The sequence below is a fragment of the Cyprinodon variegatus genome, unplaced genomic scaffold, assembly GCF_000732505.1.
Source record: "Cyprinodon variegatus isolate N-32 unplaced genomic scaffold, C_variegatus-1.0 Scaffold1960, whole genome shotgun sequence".
Lineage (NCBI taxonomy): Eukaryota > Metazoa > Chordata > Actinopteri > Cyprinodontiformes > Cyprinodontidae > Cyprinodon > Cyprinodon variegatus.
The window spans coordinates 42,254-60,235 of NW_015152413.1; the positions used below are offsets into that span (position 1 = coordinate 42,254).

The following is a 17,982-nucleotide window of genomic DNA, read 5'->3' on the forward strand; positions in this document are numbered from 1 at the left end:
TCATCCTTGAGGGTTAAGGTGCATACCTCAGTCTCGACCGTAGCTGGATCTATATTTAGCTGTGACTATTACTCTTTTACTTATCTATTGTGGTTTAAAAGAAAAATCATCATCATTTACCAAAAGTGACCATTCCTTTTTGCAACATACAAGATCCAGATATGTAGTGTTCAGTATGAGTGAACAGCTCATTCTTTAACTGTGCAGACCAGGAGATGGCCTGCAGTAAAATGCTGCGCTACTGTCTGGTTCACAGCATTTTAGTCTGAAAATGGTGGCAACCCTACAGAATCAATGACACTCTAGGCACAGTGGGACATAAAGGCAGACCTGAATGAGAACACATGCATAAGTTCACTGGGACACAGAAATGGCTGAGTTTGCCACTATCTATCTCTGCATTTCAACAAATGGATTTTATTCCTTTTTTGTCATAGCTTATGACTTTTAAATAATACGAGCTGACCGGAAACCAGTTTCAGTTTCTGTATTAGAATAAATAGAACTTGCAAAGTTTCATATCCTGTGAAAAAAAGGTGTATCTAATAATGTGTTTGTGGGGTATGGGGAAGGTTTAATCATAGACATACAATAATGTTTAAGTCCCCAAACCAAGGCCTTTTAAGGCTAGGAAATACTAAGATATCAATATAGTATCAACAACTACACTGTGTGCAGAATTATTAGGCAAATGATTATTTTGACCACTTCATCCTTTTCATACATGTTGTCCTACTCCAAGCTGTACAGGCTTGAAAGCCAACTACCAATTAAGTAAATCAGGTGGCAAATTGGGTGAGAAAAGAGATTAGACAGATGTCTTTCAGAGGGGTGCAGGAGTTTCGAAATTGCCAAGCTTTTGAAGCAGGATCATCGCACAGTCAAACGGTTCATGGAAAATAGCCAACAGGGGCGCAAGAAGCGTGTTGAAAAAAGAAGACACAAAATAACTCCCCATGAGTTGAGAAGGATAAGACGTGAAGCTGCCAGGAAGCCATTAGCCACCAGGTGTGCCATATTTAAGAGCTGCAACATGTCTGGAGTGCCGAGAAGCACAAGGTGATTAATACTCAGGGACCTGAAAAAACGTCAAGATTGGCCCAAGAAACATCTGAAGACTGATTTCTTCAAGGTGTTTTGGTCTGATGAAATGAGAGTGAGTCTTGATGGGCCAGATGGATGGGCATGAGGCTGGATCAGTAAAGAGCAGTAAGTTCCTTATCGACTCAGACGCCAGCAAGGTAGAGGTGTGGTACTGGTATGAACTGGTATCATCGAAGATGAGTTTCTGGGACCTTTGTCGGGTTGATGATGGAGTCCAGAACAACTCCCAGACCTACTGTCAGTTTCTGGAAGACACCTTCTTCAAACCATGGTACAACAAGAAGTCGCCATCATTCAAGAAAAACATGTTAGTCTCTAATGTAAACTGCAAAAATTTGACGTTATTACATCATGTTCTACTCACACATATGAGTTTTGTGTCATTTGAAGCTGTTCTGAAGATATTCTGTTAGGTTATATCCAAGTAACGTCTTCCTATGGGCAACGACTTGAAGGCACAAACTAAACTGTTCATAATTTATTCTGTATGGTACGCCAGCATTCATAACATCTAGGCGAATCACTGTCCCCCAGACATCCGCGGTTAGATTTTTTATACTTATATTTTTTTAAAACAAAGCGGCGCGTGTATGACATCATCCGTGGAGTCTCAAACACTTTTTCACAATGTTTACATGTATAACATATTTCAGTGATGGATGTTTCTTTAAATTATTCTACTTCCTATTTTTCTGGCCAGAAATAGGGCTGGGCAAGAAGAACTGATACTCACAGATCTGCTTCATTATAAAGTTCAGAAACTTTCTCACAGAATCAAATCTGTTTTCATAATTGCAGTGAGTTTAGCATAGCTTCTCTTTAACTATTAGTTATTATCAGGATGTCGTTAAGAATGAGATCCACTCCAAACTTGTTCCAAAAAGTGAGATACAGCATAGAAAAGGAAGAGGACACAGTAGAGTGGGAGAAAGAGAAGGTTTACATCTACAACTACATAAATGACCTGATGGATGATCCTCAGCAAGAAGAAGAAGGTAAGAAAGGAGATTATATAAACAGGACATACATTGATGTAAGGCAATAAGAAATGTACTATACTTGTTTTATCTTTTATTAGACCGAGGAGTCCAGAGCGCTTCACACTACATTCACAAATTCAGTCAACATTAAGCTGCCCTGTAGTAGCCTGACAGAAACACATCTGCTATAGAATTGGTTGAACTGCTCCCTTTGACCAGCATTTACATGGCAGGGGTTAAAGCATGGACGAAATTTGGATTTCAGAAGTGGGGGGAAACAATTATCTTTTAATATAACTATATAATTGCTATATATAATTGTTTTTTCTACTTGTTCTTCTGTGTTTGTTTCTTCCACTTTCTCTCGCATCACTGCTATAGGTCTCCTGACAAAGCATAGGACAATTGGATAATTTGGGGTCAATCCATGTAGATTAAAAACACATAGTTTTACAATTATTATGAGCTTGGATATATAAACTCACATTCATAGATTATACTTTTTTCCTTTTTTATGATAATAATACGTAAGAATAATATTTTTTAATCAGCAGTTGTAATACAAAAAAATATAATTTACAGGACTATTGAGTTCTTGATAATTCAGTGGAGGATCTTGAAGTGAATATGCTGCTCTATGCAGCCTGCGAAGGTGTTGTAGGAGGGATTTTACACAGTTCTTTGAATATAACTTAAATTTTGACCTTTGAAGGAGACTCTTATATCTGTCTTTCTTTTTTCAGACATCGTAGCTGCGAGTCTCATAATCAAACACATGCACTTGACACCAACTCAAAGATTCATGTAAAATAAGACATCTCATGTAACAACCCTCCTAGATTACATGACCAAAGTGAATGGTAACACGTAGAACTTTAGCAGCACTGTGACCCTCCAATAGCAGACCCCATTTAGTGTCGTATAAACTGAACTTCTCAGGAGTGATGGCGATGACAGCCAATCACCCAAGAAGAAGGACCCATTAGGATCTTGTGGGCTGCCTAAAGTCATGGAAGCGGGCTTCAGCTTGAGCTGCGGTTTTCCGCTTGGTCCTAGAGCTTGATGATTTTCGGTGTACTGCAGCGTAACAAAGAAGAAGAAAGAGATAAATAAATATATATATAAATATGTATAATCACACAAGACGAAGGACCCCATCAAAGCTGTCTAAATTCATGGAAGCGGGCTTCAGCTTGAGCCAAGGTTTTATGCTTAGTCCTAGTGCTCGATGATTGTCGGTATATATATAATTTGTTTTTTCAATTTCCAAGACAAGTTAAATATTTTAATTGTATACCATTCATATACAAACAACAATATCAATCATAACAACAATAACAGAATTGGCACAATCTGTATCAAGACCCTGCATCATTCTCCATGTTCCTGACTCCTGGTCCATCTCCTCCCTGACTCCTCTCCTTCTGTTATGGCAATGAACATAAAAAAAGATGTGGAAAGCTGATTTTTTTACACAAAATTAGGAAGAAGCCTTGGAAAGTGCTGAGGCATTTAACTTTTAAGACATATTTTTTAATCTCTTCCCTGACTCTTCACTCTTTACTGTGACCAAAAGACGTAATTTAAATATGTGGAGAGCAATTGTGAGCATAAAGTCTGGCCAGAATTTAAAAAAGATTATGTTTATTTCAAGGATAAAATAGCAAATAATTGAGAGGTAGCAACTTTTTAAATTATTGTTAAGTAGTTTAACATATTGATATAGTGGCATGTTTTACTATGTCATCATATGACTAGCAAGTCTCATTTGCAAACAAAGTTACACAACTTACAGAATTTGTTTGGGGAAAAAATGTACGAAGTCTTTGCTTCTTGCTGCTGATTTGCTAAACATCCTGATACTTACATAATGCAACACGTCTAATGTCAGACTTTTGTATTAGCAAGTGTATGCTTGCTAGAACACTATAAAAAAAATCTTATTGGTGTAAATTTCCTGCCCTGGTTGGATGATAAGGACTTAAATCACTCCTCCCCCCAAATCCTCAACTTCTCCTCTCCAACAAATAAACATGCTGATCCCAATAGAAGTGTTTCTTATTCTAGTGGTGCTACTGTCTTCTCTTGATGAGCTGAATCTCATGTTTTCAACCAAGCATCTTCTGGGCTGTTATTATTTTTCCCTCCAAAATATAAATCAAGACAATCTTCAGTAAACTAACCTAAAGAAACCATCATTCAATTTCTATTTAGGATTTTATTTAGGAATTTTGCCTTTTCGATGAGCAATCCTCTTTCTCAGAGTTACTAGAGTGTTTCTCTGGATTTGGATCAGTTTAAACCTCCAAATATGACCTCAGGTTAATCTGATACCTTAGTAAGCCAGGGCATAAGTACAGTATGTGATTAGTAGAGATGGTATGACAAAGATATCAATAAGCCTGACCTCAAAGGAAACCCTTTACAGTTTTTGTATTGGAAAAGACTGAACTTTCAAAATGTCCTATCCTGCTTGTGTGGTTTATGTTAAGATAAATTATACTTACTTATACCATTACTGAACTACAAAAACAAACATTATATTAAAAAACTAAGTATACAGTATGATCCTCTAATAGCTGGTAAGCTCTAGTAGTAGTAGTGTGTTTCTTTAAGGGCTGTTACTTCCTCTATTCTTGTTTCTGTCAACATAGGAAATGATGACCAAAAAAACCACAACAGTAAACGTAGATCTGAAAAACAGCTTTCAATGCCACATGGTTTACAAGTGTAGAGCTGTACTTCATCAACTCAAGGAGCTGAACAATTGAGCCCAACCTTTGCTGTATCAGGATGTCATCAGATATTTATTGCAAAGTAGATTTATCCGAGAATATCAGATATACCAAAAGGGAGCAAGAGAACACAGCAGAATGGGAGGAGAGGGAAGTAAATATCTATGAGTCTGCAGAAGAATTTACTCACAATAACATAGTTTCTCAGCCTGAGGAGGAAGGTAAGTCAATTTTAGGTGATTTATTTTTGTTTTAGGGCTGTTAGAAGGAAGCTCCTAATGCTGCAGTTATCTATAACTGCTAAAACATAACATCTTCTGTTCTATTTATACTTAAAAATAAGGTAGATATCTATGTATTATTGTTGTTGCATGAAACTCTATTAATAAATATACATGTCAGATCTAGAATATGTAAACTGACTGATCACTGCTCTTAGCAACTGTAAGGTCTAGATCAGCCCACTTCAGAAAAACAGCCACAGTTATCATAAAGCAAATTATCTGCCTTTGCACAGGTTTATCAGATTGGGATTATGAAAAATTTGACTTATTTTGGTAATTCAAAAAAATAAAAATAAAAAAAAACGAAAGTTCCTTAAAAGAAGTTGAGAAGTTCAAGTATATATTTTTTTCTTCTGTTCCTGAAAATCATGCTCATAGAAAGGAAAATACAATTTAAGGAACCAGAACTGGTGTTGATCAACTGTATTAAGTCCTTAGTCATCAGAGCAAACTTTGAGGGACTTTTAGTTTTTATGCTTCCATTTGATTTCCCTGATGTGTTTTAGGGAGATGCAGACTTAATTTTTCAGTATGACTAGCTAACAGCTAATACTTACCTCTCCAATCTATTCCTCTGCAGACCAACAGGCAAACAGACAGCCTGCAGTGGAGAGAAGTTCTGCCCGGAGAGCAAAACTGTGCAACATACTGCCATGGAGTTTTATATCAGCTGCAATCATCATCTTAACCACATACTGTGAGAAAAACATGCAACAAATCAATGTAAAATGTTTTTTGGTTGAAATGCAGATCAATTATTGCTTGCTTCTTTACTGATAGGTCAACATTTCTATAATAAGGTATCAAAGTCGAACCCCTGCCTGGGGTCTTTCTGCATGGAGTTTGCATGTTCTCCTTGAGCATGTGTGGGTTCTCTCCGGGTACTCCGGCTTCCTCCCATAGTCCAAAAACATGACCATTAGGTTAATTGGCTTTTCTAATTCTCCTTAGGTGTAAGTCTGTGTGCGTGTGTGAACGGCCCTGCGATGGACTGGCGACCTGTCCAGGATGGACACTACCTCTCGCCCATAGAAAACTGGAGATAGGCACCAGCACCCCTCGCGACCCATTAAGGGATAAGTGTGATGGAAAATGGATGGATGGACCTCTGTAAAATTTTAAATGCACACAATAAGACAATAATATTAAAATCAACATTTTTTAGCAGTTGCATTGCATAAAACTTCAGCAAATGAGATAAAGAAACTTCACAAAGAGACATTGAGCAGATTATGTGAAGACATAAGACAGATGATATAACTGTTGATAAACAAAGGTTAAAAATATTAATGACCAGTACTTAAAGCGCAAAAGTGTCAAAATTATGTTCAAAATAGGTTATTTTGAAATTTATTGTAACACATTCATATTCAAATGGTGGTAGAGTTCCAGGGAGACTGTACTGTAGGCGCATAAAGTTAAAAAGGAATATTTTGAGACATTTGTGAATTTAATAAAAATAGATGACTCAGAAATTAAATGATCAATGATCAGCTCAGTTCTTTTTAAATTTCATGCGACACACCTTACAAACCTACCTTTCAGAATTGTAAATTAATTTTATTGATCTCACATTGGAGAATAGTACCTCTGCATTTAACTCATCCCCTTGTGGAGGGGTGGGCTGCCATTGTGGGGTGCCCGGGGAGCAATGTGGGGTAAGGTGTCTTGGACAGGGAACCAGAGTGGCAGACTGTGGGAGTGGGGCTTGAAATCAGAATCTCAGGATTCCAAGCTCTATGCCCTAACCACTAGTTCACTACTGCCCACTAGCTAGCCTGGTCCATTCTTCTCAGGATCTATCAGGTTGGACAGGAAACATCTGTGCACATCCATTTTCAGATCTCTCCAGACATTCAATAGGATTCCAAAATGTACTTCTAGGACATTCACAAAGAGCTTCTGAAGCCACTCCTATGAGATCTCTGTGCTTTGGGTCGTTTCCCCAGTTGAAATTAAGAACCCTTTGGAACAGATTTATATACAGTAATTTTTCTGTACATTGATGTCTTCATCTTTCCATCTATTTTAGTCTGCCTCTTTCTGCTGCATCCCAAGTAATATGATGCTGCCACAGCCATGTTTCTCTATAGCGATATAGGAGTGGTGTCTTGTTACCCCAGATCAAAGAGTTCTATCTTTGTCAAATCAAACCAGAGAAATTTTTTTCTCGTGGTCTAAAGATGCATTCCTACCAAACATGTTTTTGGTGCCCAAATCACTTAAACACTGAAACTTGGTTGGTTGGTTGGTTAAACGCTGATCATGATGCTCTGATGCTTGGATGCTCTGGTTCTTTATCTGCTCTGTTCTGTTATTGCAAGCGAAAGCAGCTTGGCTTTATTTACTTTGATAAGTTGGAAAAATGATTATTATGTGAGAAAGTCCACCTCAAAATATCATCTGTGCAGTGCAGTCAGTTCAGATTATGATTACACTAGAATATTGTGCTCTTGTTCAGAGAGACAGATTCCCCGTATACTGACGGGACACAGCACAGGGATTCCCCAGCCAAAGCTCTCTGAACCCGGCCAGGCTTTCAAGATTTCCTGCTGCTGTTCTTAGCAGCTGGAAGTGAAAATAAAGTGTGGTTAAAAAAAAAAAAAAAAAAAAAAAAAAAAAAATTGCAACTACTAGAATGTAAAGTCAAATATTTTTGCCGTCAGTTTTTAACATTTTTAGTTAATGTAGGTATTTACAGTATTAAGTTTTGCCCCAGTTCATGAAGAAAATTTGTTAGTGGAGTAAGAATCATCAGACCTCATTCTCTTTTCCCCTGGAGGAGCTTTTCTGATTAGTTGATGTTCTGCTTCAAGTAGTAAAACTTCAGATATTTGAACTCCATCGTCCAACTTTGGAACGACCCAACATTGGAACACCCAGGCACTTTGATACAACGCTCCCGATGCTCAGATGTGCCTTATGACCTTACATGACTTTGCATGTAAATCAGATCATTTCAGGCCCAGAGTGCATTTAGTGTAAACGCACCATAGGAGTCTTTCAGATGCCTTTTGTCAGACTCCAGAAGGTTACCATCAGTCTTTTAAGAAGCAGTGGACATAGTAGAGCATCAGACCACTCTACCACATGGGCCTTGTTGCAGTAGAAATGGGTGTTCTTCTGGAAGGTTCTTTTCACCTTAGATAAATGCTGAAGTTGTGACAGAGTGACAATGTGAAAATGTCTATACTAATCGTTCAGTGTCCTGGTGGTTCCACACCTCTTCCATTTATGAAAGATGGAGGCCACATAGGGCCATTAGAGCTGCAAATTTTTTTCTGTTCTTTCACATTTCTGTGCCTCAAGACAATCCAGTCTACTAGGTTTAAATACAGTTCCTTTGACTTCCTTTGACAGGCACAATCAAATATGGGACCTTGTCTAGATGCAGACAGGTGTGTGGCTTTCTAAATCCTGTCTAATCAGATTAATTAATCACATCTGTACTTTGTTCAAGCTGTAGAAACATTTTAAGAATGAATCAAAGTATTATAAACATTGGCCAAATTTTCAGTTTCATGGCTCTAATCACTGTGAAGAATTATCTAAACCCAATTTCTTTCCTGTCTTAAAGTTTTATAATTCAATTGATATCTGCATATGGAAAAGGTTTTTCTTCTTTTTATCAAAAATCACTGCTAAATCCTAAATTTAATATAACCTCTGACATTCTGAACGAAGCTGTATAAATAATATCATTTAACAATGTTCCAAAAGTCAATCAGCTATTCCCTCCAGCCTTTGTTGTACAAATTTAAGGCCTCATTGAAACAAACAACAAGAAATCACATTTTGCATTTTAACTCCTACTGTGTAACTCTGTACGCTGTTTGTTTGTTTGTAGAGTATTTCATCATCCTTAGAGAAGGATATAATCTATTGTAAAAAGAAACATAAAACAATAATGGTAAAAACAGAAAGTTAGAAGATTTAACTCACTCAGATTGTAGGATTTACATTAGAACTCAAAAGTTCTTTTTTTTCAATTTTGAACAAAGTCTTCTGAGATCCAACATTTTTCACACAGATTCAAAGTAACATGCAACCTAATTCAATTGTAGTTTTAGAACGAAGCAGTATCCGGTTACTATGAAAATTAGACCAAGTTTTGCAAGAGTCACTGACTTAGCAGCCATCCCTCCTCCTGAATGAGGACACAGGAACAAAAGGCAAGGAAAGGCAAATGTATTTATATAGCACAATTCAGTACAAAGACAATATAAAGTGCTTTACATGATTGAAATATAGGAAAATAAAACAGAATCAAAGCAAGTAGAAAAAAAATAAAGAAACCAAAAAGAACATTAAAAAAAAGGTGGACTACAGAATATTAAAAAGTTGAACTAATGATGTTTCAGTTGAACTAGAACAGACTTAAAAGACAGTTTATTAAATCTGATTGGTCCAATACTTTTTACGACAAAAACCACCTCATTTGTATTACGTACAATCACTTCAAAATATTATTTTCTTTTGTACATATTTTATAATTTTACATTATTAGTAGGTCTGATATTTTTACTCTTTACTTCCTAATAAATAACTTATTAAAACACTGGAAATTCACCTGATCATCAGATGGGAATAAGAATGACAATATTTAAGGTCATATAAGACGTGGTGCTTTAAATCTGATTGATTAACATATGGATTATTTTTCACTAATCCTCTAGTGATTTTGGACATGAATAAAGTGAAGAACGGCTACGATAAACAACACGTCAAACTTTCAGGTGAGAAATTACATCCTTAAAACCAGTAAATATTTTTGCTTTATCCTTTTATACTAATTGATTTTATTCTTTGGACACGGAAACAAACAACAATCACCTACAAGCCAAACTTTTAGGTGGGGTATATTTTTATACTTAATCTATTAAATAAAATTGTGAAATTTTTCTTTTGCTTTAACAAACTGATAATATTGTTTTTAGAAATGGCAGCAAACAACAGTCAGCTTAAGGAGAGCTACAATATACTCATTAAACAATATGACCAACTAAAAGATGAAATAAACAGACTAAATTATACAATTAAAGGTAAGAGAAAATAAACGGTAAATTAAAATCAACACTACACTTTCATATTTATGGTTTGCATATTTTCTAATAAATTAAAAAAAGTCTATGTTGTTCAAATTGTTGACTGATGAAAGCAACATTTCATGCTCCTAAAACTCTGATCTTGTTTTAAGAAACGTGGTGTCCTGATGGATGGACAAGATTTCAATGCAGCTGTTACTTTACATCTGAGGAGAAGAAATATTGGTCTGAGAGCAGGAAATACTGTCAGGAAAGAGGAGGTGATCTGGTCATTATAAAGAGTAATGAAGAACAGGTGGGTCTGTTTAAAAATATATGTTTGATCTTTGATATAAATGTTCTCTTTCGGTCAGAGCTGCTCATATTCTCCGAGTCGTTTTTCTGAATGTTTTGTTTGAACAATGTATAAATTTGTATTGAAACAAAAACCCTGCTTTTGTAAAATAAATGCAACCCATGAAACAGGCTGTTTGTAGGATGTAGGACCCTGATGAAAAAATAAAAATGAAAAAAATAACAAATGATAATTTTTGTAACAACATGTGGGTTTAATAATGGCAACATTTTCGCCGCTGTGGGAGAGGGTCTTTCTCCTGCTCCCGATTCCCCACATTGTTTCTTTTGGAGAAAGGATTCAACTAAGTTCTCCACAAGCACGCAATATCAGAACCGTCTAAACAGACTAGCTCTGGCACACTCAGGCTAAAACTGACTTCCTAGACTCCAAATGTAAAAAAGATAGAAGCTATTCGTTCCATAAAGTTTTTCTACTTCTTTAAAATATTCTCATTTTCTCAGTCCTCAATTATTTCTCAAAACTTTGAAAGCCCAGAGTGCATTTTTTCCCTTCAGACTCTCAGTCAGTTGCTTTTCAAAAGCCTGAAGCTCATAAAAAAGCTCCTAAATTATTTTCAAGAAATTCTGCTTTATTGTTTCTTGTTTGAATTCCCTTTAGTGCAAGATGCTTTATCATCTTTAGAACAACATTATTATCAAACTTATTTATATTTTTATATGATGCTTCCTTTGTATATGATTTTTTTTTTTTTTTTTTTTTTTGTAAATTAAACTTGAGACCAGCTTTAAGAGATGGATTATAAACATGTGTTACTTTTCAGTTCTGTGTGAACCCACACATTTTTTTTTCCAACCCAGCACAAATTCTCAGATGTTTGTGTCCTTTAAGCTGCTCCCAAATTTGGCAAAGTTCTTTCTGACGTGACAAGGATTTGAACCCAAGTACCCATCACTACACACAACGACTTAAAGTAGATCTAGACAGTTTTTTTTCTAATGTACCCTAAACACAAACTTATTATTATTATTATTGCCATTAGTTATAAGTTTTAATCATTTTTCGATCAGAATTTTTTTTTTTTGTCAAATTATACTAAAGTACTGTAGTATTAAAATGCAAAACTTTAAAAAGCATTTATGGTTTATTAGAAGAATTTTGTATTTGCGTTTAATCCGGTAATCAAATGCAAAAAATTTGGTATTTTTTGTTTGAGTCTCATTGATGATGCAGAAACCACTTTTATAGGCTCCGCCTACCAAACTGCGAGCAGACTATAAAAACCTGAGCAATAAAACCTCTCATTGAGGCAGGAAGGATATTTTTCATTTGATGAAAAGAACCTAAAAGAATATCAATCTTGTAATTCTGAAATAAAAGAGTATTAAATGATCAATTTTAAAATATTTTAGGAAATGTTTATGTATGATGTCACAGTGTTATTACACTACATGTGCTGAAATATAAAATTTTAATGATTACCATTTTGAAATATTTTCTCCAACAGGAATTTGTCAAAAATCTAAATAGAAATCAAGAATCCTGGATTGGTCTGGAAGGCAAGTGGTTAGAGGGAAAGATTGACTGGAGATGGGTGGATGGATCAACACTGACACAATCGTAAGTTTAATCTTAAATTTTACTCAAATTTGTTCAACTGTTGAAAGGTAGAACAATATTATTGTGTTGATGGTGCCACTGTGTTGTCATGGCCACAAATAATGTCCTACAATAATGAACTCTCTGTCTTTAAATGCAAGACATTTCAGTTTTTTTTTACTTTTCAAAGGCATTTCTGTTGGACTAATTGAGGAATGGAGAAAAACGTGTGTATCATCGATTGCTAGATACTGGATCAAATGAAAAAAATAATCACTGAAAATAGCTTTCATGTGGATTCTTTTTTTTTCTTTTTTTAGAATACAAGTAAAAAGAGGTAACTTCCATTGGTCTATATTTTCAATTATATCTTTTTGTTCATATATCTACCCTGCGATGGACTGGCGACCTGTCCAGGGTGTTACCCACTTCCGGCCCGTAGACAGCTAGAGATGGGCACCAGCACCCCTTGAGGCCCCAGCTGGGATAAAGCGAGATGGAAAATGGATGGATGGATGGATGGATGTTTATATATCCGTCTAATTATTTACATACCAATCAGATTGAAACAGAGTAGCTTGAGCATAACAATTAAAGATACAGATAAACTTAACAATTAAATAAAGCAAAAACTTTTTTCTAAAACTGACTCCTGCATCATCAATGATAATAATCCTAACATGCTCTAAAAAAGTAAATCTCCACTAAAGAAAACTTTTAGCAGAGGTAAACTCTGGGTCATGATGGTCATGAGAACAAGCATCAAATTGGAGAGGTAAAGTAGTCAATCAATGTGTTGAAGAAACGGAAATTATCATGGAAAAGAAACAAAACACAAAAAGCCAGATAAGAAGACCAAAGGCGGACAGAGCTGAACAAATAAAAAATGGAGTAAAGCTGAAATAAACTAGCAATGACTAACCCAGGAAATATAAGCTGAACAGAGTCAAGTAAATCATAGTAGCCACAACTAGATTATGAAGGAAAGTCACCCACAGCACCTAGCTTGTAAATAAGACAAATTGTCAATAACTTGGAAGATAAAAACAGGAAGTTTCATGAAATTAATTAACCTAATTAACCTAAAACTAAATTTATAAATGATAAAAAACTGTTTTGTAGTGTGATTTAAACTGTTAATGCTGCTTAATGATTCCTTACTGCCCATTACAATGACTGAAAGGTTTAACATCTAAAATTATTTGAGGCTTTTAAGCATAGGTACTTCTAGGAAAGAATTGAAGACAGTCAAGTTAAAGAGAATGGAAAAAAAAATACAATGTTCCAAATGAGCATCTGCAGAGAAAAAATGTGATTTTCCGTGCTCTCTCAGCACATACAAAATCTATAAATAATAAATAATTACACCAGGAAAATGAAAAAAATATAAAGGAGTCTGACAAAACGTCAGTGATGTTTACATTTTTATTTTTCTTCCACAGGTTTTGGAGAGGTGGACAGCCAAATAATCGCTATGAGCGTTCAGCAGCATGTTTCAATAGTGATGGGAAATGGACAAATGTACATTACAATGACATTAGGAACTGGATTTGTGAGAAGAATAGTAATATAAACCATGAAAATTTTTTTTATTAAATTACTTTTAAAAATGACATGTTTCTTTAACATTACTACTCACTGCTTACAGTAGCTTATCCAGAGGGACAGTAGAAGCACATGGTTACTGATGAAGCTTTGATGAAGGATGTAGAAGATTAGAGTCAAACAGACCTTATATTCTGTAGCTCTTAGTTCTTAACTATATTTATTTTAGGTAAAACCTGCTTGTCATCAGTTTTATTTTGTTTTTTGTTTCCTCCTAATTTTAGATTAAAAAGTTAGCAACTTAAATTTCTGATTAGAGTAAAAAGCGTGTAAGAAAATGGATAGATAGAATAATCTAAAAATGATGCAGCTGTTTGTTTCTCTGCTAAAATAGTGGCTCCTCTGATTTCACCTCCTCTTTTACTTTGTCTTAAGTTGTTTTATAGATGATAACTATGACTAGAGTGAAGACTGGTCTTAAAGTCTACAAACTAATGGTATTTTCAGGATGGCATTAGAAATCAATATGAATTAATATGATTAAACATTCAACTCTTAAATTTGAAGCAAATGCAGTAAGGATCAATAGTTTAGTTTCAACCTGAGCATCATACAGCCCTTTGGTTAACTCTGACTGAACCTTTAAAACTAAATAAAAAAAATGTTAAATCATTTTTTCTCTTTGTTTTACTCCATACATGGACTAGAGCCACATTACTTTCATTTTTTAAGTTGTCTCTTCAAATAAAGGTACGTATTGGCTCACTATATGTAAATCATAACATATTGAAATGTCACAAGTTCTGGTCACAAATCACTCTTTAATAGCAAATACTATATTTCGACTCATGCCTAAAAAAGAGAATAATGCCAAATGTAGGGTTTTTAAAAACCCTGGACTGTTAACTACTCAATTTCTGGAGTCAGGAGAAAATCCATGTGTTTAGTTCGAAGAGAGCAGATCGACGTTTATAAGGATAATTAAGATTTTATTGACATTACTAAACGTAACGAATGACAAACTTTACCGATGCTGAAAATGTGTGGATCAGGAGCTTTGCTTTCAAAGCTGTAAAAGCAGCAAAGATTTGTCCAATCCTTCACACATCCAGGGATATAGCAACCAATACAAACTTTGTGATATCCCACAATAATCCCTAAAAACACCAAGCCGTCCTCCGACAAGGAGTTTTTTATTGGGTGCTTGGAGCTCTATCTAGTTCTAGCATGCTCTGACTGGCAGGTGTTACAAAGTAAAGTTGCTCTATTCTGATATCGGCTGAATCACAGCTGTCAGATGGCTCAGTCTGATAAAACTGCAATAAAGAGTTTGGGACACTGAAAAACAGATTTTGTGAGAAGAAAAAAAATGTTCCACATCTCAGAAAATGTTTGGCATGAATGATGGCAGGAATGATTGGCAGATTCTGTATTTACCGTAGATGTAACTGAACTGATGAATGAAATGAACAGACTCTAATACAAGGCCCTTTTGTTCATGAAATGCTCACCCTGGTGAAAAAAAAAATATGAGAAAGTAGCAGCTTCTCTCAAGCCAAGTGAAAAGCAATGATCTCACTCACATGCAAACCCTGAAAGAAGTCGCACCATTAGCTTAACACCTCCATAGGTGTTCATCTATATTAGAAGAACTGCATGCTGAGTTTTCAAGGCAATTTAAGATTTCAAAACAACTGTAGATGAAATGCATACAATTTCCTCTCCGTCTACCTGCAGTTTGGATAATAGACCCAGAAATGTTCAGCTGGGACCTACTGACCTGCAGCCTGATGTTATTCTGGCAGAGAGCTTTAAATCAGTGTCACTGCTGAATTATTACTCTTCTCAAAGCTAAGAACTTTCCAGTCATGAGGAGAAATAATTATATGTTGGTTTTCTTAGGTTTAATCTGTAGACCTGAACAAACATTCTTAGTGATAAAGTTGATCAAACCCAGATATAGATTCTCGCTCACTGATGATCATCTGTCAGCTGAGCTTCAAATATCCACTTTATACATCCAACCTGACTTTGATGCACTTGGTGAAGATATAGATGACTTCTACAAAACAAAAAAATCAATTGATGCGGTTTAACTACACATGCAAGCATGTTAAGGCAATAACTAGCATTTCATTTTAACATTTTATTTGTAGGCATTTTTCTTATTATCACAGTTAAGTTACAATTATTGATGTTATCTGATGCATATTGTTTAATATTTGCTGAACAGAACAACATGGTGAGTCTTTAGAGATAAATATCTTTGCAACTGTATGTTAAACTCTAAATAGGTTTTAGAGTCAATGTGTCTTAATGCTGTTTACTAATGATGCACGAATGTTAATAACTTTAACATTTTGTTTACCATTGATTTATGAAATTTGACTCAATAAATGATATATTTTGGAAAGCAACCTCACTGTTTCATGTCGCTAAATTATAACACAAACTCCTACCAGTTTACCAGCTTGTCTAAACAATTTCTTGTTCTTTTATCAGGAAATACAACTGATATTATTAATGTTGCCAACCACTGGTTTAGCCTTTTAAAGATCTATATTGTGGGGTATTTAAAAAAAAAAAAAAAGTATAGAATGAAGTAAAGACAGTTGTGTAAAGAATTATGTTACCCTGTTAGGTTAGAAGTAAAAAAAAAATGGTTCTTTAATATATTGTGTGAAAAAATTTCAGTGTGGAAATGCAGAGGTGCAAAAGACATAACTTTGACTTAACTTGTTAAATATATTTCCAAGTTTTGTCATTGCAGTAACATTATTAATAAAGGAAATATGACAGCGGGGGAATGAAAAAATGTTTCAAATGATGTTGCATGTCTACCTCTCATAAAGGGTTACATGTATTGTAGCGTTTCCTTGTAGAAAGTATTTCAGCAGCCAGTGTGTAACTTCCTACTAACAGACTTGTTAATTTGTGGTGTACTTGTTGCAGGGTTTGAATGTTATGTGAATTCACCCTTCCACTAAACACTGCTGCTCATAACAAAAAACTTTCAACTATAATCTACCTTCCATTCATTGATATTGAGTGAATTGGAATTATTTCAGTTGTGCAACATTAGTATTGAATTGAATACAGTAATTGTTTGTTGATTTATTTATTTACTTTGTTCACATGTACCAAATAAAATAGTTTCCTTAGATACTTTTGCTGAAGGCCTAAACAAGGCTGGTGATAAACTGGTGCTAAACCACAGAGAAATGCCCCATTTACAATTTTTTTCTGTTTGGGTGAAGTTGTTTTACAAGTAAGAACTACGTTTAACCTCTCTTCACCACTTTAATATTATCAGGATGGACTCCAAAATAAAATCCACTCCAGATATATTCCAAAGAGGGAGATCCAGTATAACAAAGCAAGAAGAAAAAGCAGAATTAATTTGAAAATAAAACCCAGAAAAACAAAGACAAACAGACTTTAGTGTTTGCAGCTTAAAGCGGTTTCTCTGTTCAGAGCTAGTGACGGTAAACAAGAAAATGTTTGCAAAGAGCAGTTTTACACGTCTAAAGTTTCTCCACCACATCAGGGTGTTAGTGCCACTGTTGGTCTGGCTCACTGACAGTTTTATGATCACATGCAAGAAGGTGTGAACTGGCATGAAAATGAATAGGTATCAGAATTATTACTGAACTTATGTTTCTGAAAATCTTCTCTGTCCACAATATGGACACTTTGGTCCTCAGTATATTGTCCCTCATCCTTGAGGGTTAAGTTGCATACCTCAGTCTCACCCTAAGGGATGCTGGATATTTATTTAGCTTTGACTATTAAACTGTTACTTATCTATTGCGATTTAAAATCCAAACAATTACCAAAAGAACATACTAAAATACAGTATATAATTAACTTCTGCTCCCCCCTCATCATTTACTAAAATTGACCATTCCGTTTTAGAACATACAAGATCCAGATATTCATTGTTCAGTATGAGTGAACAGATCATTCTTTAACTGTGCAGACCAGGATGTGGACTGCTGTAAAATGCTGCTCTACTGTCTGGTTCACAGCATTTTAGTCTCAAAATGGTGGCAGCCCTACAGAATCAATCACACTCTAGGCACAGTGGGATATAAAGGCAGACCTGAATGAGAACACATGCATAAGTTTACGGATTTTATTCCTTTTTTGTCATAGCTTATGACTTTTAAATAATGCGAGCTGACACAAGACCAGCTTTAGTTTCTGTATTACAATAAATAGAACTTGCAAAGCATCATATCCTGTGGAAAAAGGCTTATCTAATAATGTATGTCTTTGTGGTGTTTGGGGAAGGTTAAATCATAGGCATACAATAATGTTCAAGTCCACAAACCAAGGCCTTTAAAGACTAGGAAATGCTAAGATATCAATATAGTATCGAAAGCTGTTAAGATA

The 17,982-nt window shown here is 35.2% G+C and overlaps 1 protein-coding gene across 1 annotated transcript; it reads left to right on the top strand.

The window, feature by feature from the left end:
* The first annotated feature begins 4,858 nt into the window (after nt 1-4,858).
* LOC107104931 (CD209 antigen-like) lies at nt 4,859-12,164 on the top strand. The gene is made up of 6 exons (XM_015405048.1): nt 4,859-5,040; nt 5,684-5,800; nt 9,780-9,839; nt 10,041-10,145; nt 10,301-10,443; nt 11,951-12,164. Exons 1-6 carry the CDS (start codon nt 4,878-4,880, stop codon nt 12,065-12,067), a joined length of 705 nt encoding a protein of 234 aa, XP_015260534.1. The 5' UTR covers nt 4,859-4,877; the 3' UTR covers nt 12,068-12,164.
* Nucleotides 12,165-17,982: the final 5,818 nt, after the last annotated feature.

What these genes read in the sequence shown, in the direction of transcription:
- LOC107104931 (XM_015405048.1), top strand. Translation starts at nt 4,878, where the DNA reads ATGTCATCAGATATTTATTGCAAAGTAGATTTATCCGAGAATATCAGA. An exon ending in ACAACACGTCAAACTTTCAG is followed by an intron (nt 9,840 to 10,040) that starts GTGAGAAATTAC and finishes TATTGTTTTTAG; the next exon opens with AAATGGCAGCAAACAACAGT. An exon ending in ACTAAATTATACAATTAAAG is followed by an intron (nt 10,146 to 10,300) that starts GTAAGAGAAAAT and finishes TCTTGTTTTAAG; the next exon opens with AAACGTGGTGTCCTGATGGA.